This window comes from Lissotriton vulgaris, chromosome 10 (assembly GCF_964263255.1).
Source record: "Lissotriton vulgaris chromosome 10, aLisVul1.2, whole genome shotgun sequence".
Taxonomy (NCBI): domain Eukaryota; kingdom Metazoa; phylum Chordata; class Amphibia; order Caudata; family Salamandridae; genus Lissotriton; species Lissotriton vulgaris.
The window spans coordinates 761197545-761203447 of record NC_141698.1 but is presented as its reverse complement, the minus strand read 5'-3'; the positions used below and the strand labels follow the sequence as shown (position 1 = coordinate 761203447).

Genomic DNA, 5903 nt, shown 5'->3' with positions numbered 1-5903 from the left:
GTTTTCCAGAAGACTCGGGAATACTGCGTCGGCCGCGTAATGCTTTGATTGACGTCATAGAAAGACTACAACGCGCACAGAATTCCGTAATAGTGTTGTCAATAGCCTCGCGGCGGCCATGTTAGAATGACAAAACATCATCGGTGACCTACAGAAGGCAGCCTCCCTTTGCCCCTCCTCCTTTGCTTAGGACGTTCCTCACTGTGTTTACACCTAACATGGCCGACGCTCCAGTCTAGTGTTTTAGGCGGCTAAGCCGCAGCCATATCCTGGACTCAGTGGCTAAACGGTAGAGGGCGGGGCTGGTCCCGTGCAGAAATCGGGATTAGGCCTTCCCGCCGTGCATTGCATTGCGCACACACTATTCTCAGGCGGTGACCGTGCGTCGCCGCTGAGGACATTGTTTATTTTTACCCAACCTCGAGTGCTGTTGGGAGCGGGGTATAAATAAGGGCTCTGGGCAAGGCTAAGAAATGCAGCTCTACAGCAGCGTATTGACTCATTACCCCGAACAGGTCTTCAAAACCTCCAGCTCGTCTTCCGCTGACTGCCCTCCAGCAACACAACAATCTACCACCATGCCTGCGTTCTCCTCTTGTTTCGAGCTGTTGCCTCACGACGGCACGGGCGGGCCAGGGCCGTTCACTTCCAGTGCTCGCATAACCGTGCGGCCAGTGGAAAGAATAGTGCCCATCCGCATCATCGGTGAAACCATGGCCTCGACGACCATCACTGGAGGGGACCCTGCCTTGCCCTTGGACAGCAGGTACCTAGACGCTCGAGGGGCGGAGGGCGTCCGCAACGCCGCTTGGCTAAGCGAGCTGGTCCAGCAACATGGCGGCGAGGAGGAAGCAATGGAGGAGCCCGACCTGCCCGTTCACGGGCCTAATCAGACAGACATTGGTCTGGATGCGGAACATTCTGAAAACCGGCATCTGGAGGTACAGGGACTCTCTTACAAGCGACAGGAGAATGACCAAGAGGCGCGGCCCGAACCCCGAGGGCCCCTGTCCGAGGCCAGCCAGAAGCACGCCTTGTATTTAGCCGAATTGGAGCAGCAGGACTGCTACCTGCAGCAGAAAGGCAGATTCCGCTTCAGCATCATTCCCGACGGCAACTGTCTGTACCGTGCCATCAGCAAGGCCATGTATGGGGATCAGAGTATGCATAAGCAGCTGAGGGAACAGACTGTGTATCATGTGGCAGACCACCTGGAGGAATTTAACCCTCTAATCGAGGGCGACGCTGGACATTTCCTGATCGGCGCAGCTCAGGATGGGGCGTGGGCGGGCTACCCCGAGCTGCTAGCCATGAGTCAGATGCTGAACGTGAACATCTGCCTCACCACAGGCGGAAGGCCCGAGTGCCCCACTGTGTCCACCATGGTGCACTACCTCGGTCCCGATGACCCCTCCAGGCCCAGCATTTGGCTGAGCTGGCTCAGCAATGGACACTATGATGCAGTGTTTGATTGTCATCTGCCCAACCCCGAGTATGAAAACTGGAGGAAACAAACACAAGCCCAGAGACAGCGAGATGAAGACTTGGCGAAATCAATGGCAATTTCCCTGTCTAAAATGTACATTGAACAAAATGCTTGTTCGTGAATATTATAAACTTCTGATTCAGACCATTTTGGCCTCTGGATCTTGGTCGCATTTTACATATTCGCCGGCCTTTATTTATATTGCACTTTACAACATCTCCATTGCAGGTGTGATGCCTTAAAATATTTGTTCGGTTTTCTGGGCAGCTTCCGAAGGCTTTTTTCCACCTGAACAAATTACATGTTTATGACTCTGCCCAGGTTGGCGAATCAGACTAGCCTCTCAATATTTTGTTGTGTACTGTTTAATATCTTTTCTATTTCTTAGCCATTCTCGTGTACATATTTCTTTTTAAATGATTCCCATTGTCTGGACTGCAAACTTTAATGTACGTGGGTAGCTTTTATTCCATTTACTTTTAAGCATTCATTTCTTGTAAATTTATGTTCTGCAGTTCCCCTATCTTTTCTAAAAGATTATATTTTTGCATAATATTTTTCTAACTACTGTTTTGGATGTTTGTATTGAACAAAAGGCTGAATAACTGTATAGTTAAAATTTTTAATTTTTTTGCATTTTTTTAAAGATGTTTGCTGATTTAGAAATTCTTGATTTTTAGTTTGCGTTTTGTAGGATTGTGTACAGAATTCAGCGTATGCATGTTTGTATGCTAAAAAGTAAGTACTGTTCACGCAGTGGTGCAACTTGCAGTTTGGCTTGTCCAGACCTGGTTCCTATGAAACAAAATAGGTGCCAAAGAACTTATATTGACCATACCAAAAGTGAGAAATTAACACACTGATGATCATGGAGAATGTTTCTATGATATTAGTCTAGTTAACTAGTTTTGTCCAATCAAGTGCTTTACAACTTTCTATATTACACATGGGTTATGGTATGTTTCTGCCCACCGTTTGGTGTAATGGGTCTTGGTACTCCTGTTGCAAAGTCATCCAGTTGGTAAATGATTATCTCCACAGTTCTGGTATCACTAGGAAGGTGTAGCAACTGTGGGAAACCAACCCTTTGCTGCATTCTCTCCATTCCAAAAGAAATGTGATGAAAACATTTCTCGAGGCTGTTTTGTTTATAGAGACGACAGGAAGAAACAAATATTGAAAGTATGATTGTACTGCTGTTTACCCCTTTTAACTTTATGTATTGCTCCTCCGTGTTGCACCAGAGTGCCCTCTCGGTGTCAAACGGCCATGTTCCTCATGTGGTGACTACGACAACTTAAACTTAAAACATTTGTTAATCACGTATGTGTAGTCATTGTGTAATCTGAACTATGGTTGATTGAACATATGATTAAAACCTATGAACACTTTTATTGCTTGGTTTGGTTTATGAGCTACATTTACTGTACAGTTTATTTACATGATTATTGCTGTATTAGTTTGTTTCTCGTTGAACAGGAGGGGGCTTACTGAAGCATTTTGAAAGTCGAGTAGACATGGTGGTAGTTCTAAACCTGCATTGCATATACGTCTAGTTTGCTTAGGATTTTATTGCAGCTCCACGTGCCTTAGATCAGAACCATGTTTACAGATGGTCTTTTTAGGGTTCGCCTATAGTGCACATAGGCTGTCTGCAAAATTTATTGGTAACACAAAAGCAGAAAAACGGACAGCGATCCCTCCCATTACCTTCTTTGGTTGGCTACAGTACCACTCTTGTCATTTTCCTTCTGATTGGCTAATATCTCCTGCTTCCGTCAGGCCTTCCAATGCCCATCCTGCTTTGGAGCATGGGCCTAGTGCAGCGTACAGTATCCTTCCCTAGCTGTAGACTCCTGCATGTACTTTTTTTACTTTTCAACATGCACACGCTGCAGTCTCTCTCATCCCTCACTCCTCCCCTGTGTTATGCCTACCCGGTCTGATGCTGCTCCCTCTCTTTTCTCATGCTGCCCGATGTCCATTTTTGCGGCTCCCTCATATTCCCACTCCCCTTACACACTTGCTTAATTAACCAAACCCTGACTCGGCCAATGCTGGCCACTTCTAGCCCCCCCTCATTGAGTCATGTTGCACATTATCCTTCAATACTGGTGTTGGAAACGCAGAAACCTGCAGCTTATGGCTAACCTTGCACAAACTGTTCTGTCTAATCGTGGAAACCAGAAATGTTTTGAGGTATCTGTAAACCTAGAGACATCTATTTTTTTTTGATTTTATTTTTTTTACTCTAGTTATACCATTCAATGCAATATTTTGCTCACTATACAGTCACACAAGTCCTATGTAAATTGACGGAGTGGAATAAAAGTCTTCTGTGTAATATCCAATCTGCAATGAGTGATCTTCCAAAGTTACTGCTATGGCGAAATAGATGGGTGGTGGCTTTTATGATTAGGTTGCTCTTCAAATTAGTGGGTGCAGGTCACATTGGCTGTCCCATAAATTTATAAGAGGGTGTAACATAACTATTAACATAAGTCTTCTGATTTCTTTGATCAATTAATCATTCTTGAGCAGTGCTCTACTAAATATTTTCAGTCATCTGTATGCTTTGTGACACGTGTTTTGGTGATGCAGAAAATAATTTATCATCTTAGTGCACAGTCCATAACATACACAGTATAAAATCTTTGCACAGTAAAGTATCGTAGCAAAAGTGATTTACATTTACACAACTATATCAATGGTAATTGCACAATGGTACTTTTTTGGGGAAAACTTTAACTACAGACTCGCAAAATACATAGCAGTGTTCAATTAGCAGAGAATAATTGGCAATTCATTGTACATACATGGGCAGATCATATTGTGTCCAAAAACCACCACCTGTATCACTCTCCCCCTCCCCCCGGTTCCTCGGTACTTCCGCCAGTGACACAATGGTACTTTCGCGGTTTCAACTGTAACACAAGTTTGTGTTTTGCAAATCAGTTCACATGGCCAAGTAACTTTTTCTGCTCAGATAGCTGTATAGTGTAGATATTCTCTGTCAGCTCTTTTCATAATTGAATCCAATTTTACACAGTAGTTTCCAGCTTAAGTGTTCTTCTAGATATCTTGACTCCCATATTTCTAGTGATCATGATCTGCCGATGTCATCAGTCTCCCGCCTGAATACCATGAGAAATATTGACTTAAATGGACCTCGAAAATAAATTCTTGTCCCTAATCTTTATTGTTTTCACCTCTAGACAGATGTGAGCCTATTTATGATTTCCACAAAGAACAGAGAGGAGCAACTTTTAAGCACCTGTTTGTACTGGATGGATGTGTTTGAATGTTGCAACTGTTCTGGTAGGCGCTGGCTTGACTGGGGAGTGAGAGAATAATGGTTTTATGCCTGAATGTTGAACATTGAGTACAATTTGTTGGGGTGGGATTAGTGTTATTGGCAGTTATTTTCAGTCATGCTTGACTTTTTTTCCTGCAGTTTATGGAATCGCTGGCAGAAACATTATTCCATTGTTCCCTATAGTGGCACATCTGATGCAGCCAAATGATGCTGGAGTCACTGGGTTATTTCTGGGGAATTAATAGGGAGCATGCTACATTGCAGACAAACTAGAGACCACTTTAACAGACTGAAATTAAATTACGTTTTTGTTAATGTTCCTCCGGGTTGCGGTTTGGTGACATCACCAACCTGAATGTTTGTAAATGGTGTGTCCATATTACACAAGTTGTGGAGCATATATGCCTCCTCTCTTCTTGTCGGTCTGTAGCAGCAGACTTCCAAGGTCGATCTATTCCTGAGATACGGTTTTATGATTTTTAATCTGTAGTGTGGTTTTCTACATAGAACTGCTAGGTTTGCCACAAAGAAAAATAGCTTTTGGGGGCTTGTCTCTGTAAGGACATGTTCACATTTAAATTTTTACATGTACTTTCGAATACCATGCTCCCTGCCTTTTGGGTAACAAGGCCTACATTGGGTGATTTATTAATATTTAAAAGTTCTGTTTTGACCTGTCAAAAGAGTTTAATTTGACAGGTTGAATTGCTATTTTTATACTTCTAGCCAGGCTACCCTGGTAGGCACGAAGCCATATTGTATCTGTAGCGGAGGGCACAATAGGTGCTGCAGTCAACTAGTGATATTTAACGTACTGGCCTTGGGTACAGTTTGCACCATATACTAGCTACTTGTAAGTAAGTTAAATATAGCGGTTAGGAATATACCAATTCTGTCAAAATGGGGCAGCAGAAGCGTTTTCCTACTGGTTACCAGGGTTAAAGTGCACTGAGATCTAAAGCCAGCAAAAGTGTAGGAACCAGCAAAATACAAAAAATATGAGGTGACCACGCAGAAAAGGCAAATTTATTACACCTATGATGTATGCTTTCATGCATAGAAGTGGAGCAGAAATGACACTCCTAAAAACTAATGGCAGAA

General features: G+C 43.5%; 1 protein-coding gene across 1 annotated transcript; it reads left to right on the top strand.

The window, feature by feature from the left end:
- Positions 1 to 279: 279 nt before the first annotated feature.
- On the top strand, positions 280 to 2880 carry OTUD1 (OTU deubiquitinase 1). The gene has a single exon (XM_086941676.1). The coding sequence runs from the start codon at positions 474 to 476 to the stop codon at positions 1605 to 1607; it is 1134 nt and encodes a 377-aa protein (XP_086797802.1). The 5' UTR covers positions 280 to 473; the 3' UTR covers positions 1608 to 2880.
- The last annotated feature ends 3023 nt before the right edge of the window (positions 2881 to 5903 follow it).

Excerpts from the sequence above, each read along its gene's own strand:
- OTUD1 (XM_086941676.1), top strand. The coding sequence starts at position 474 with ATGCAGCTCTACAGCAGCGTATTGACTCATTACCCCGAACAGGTCTTC.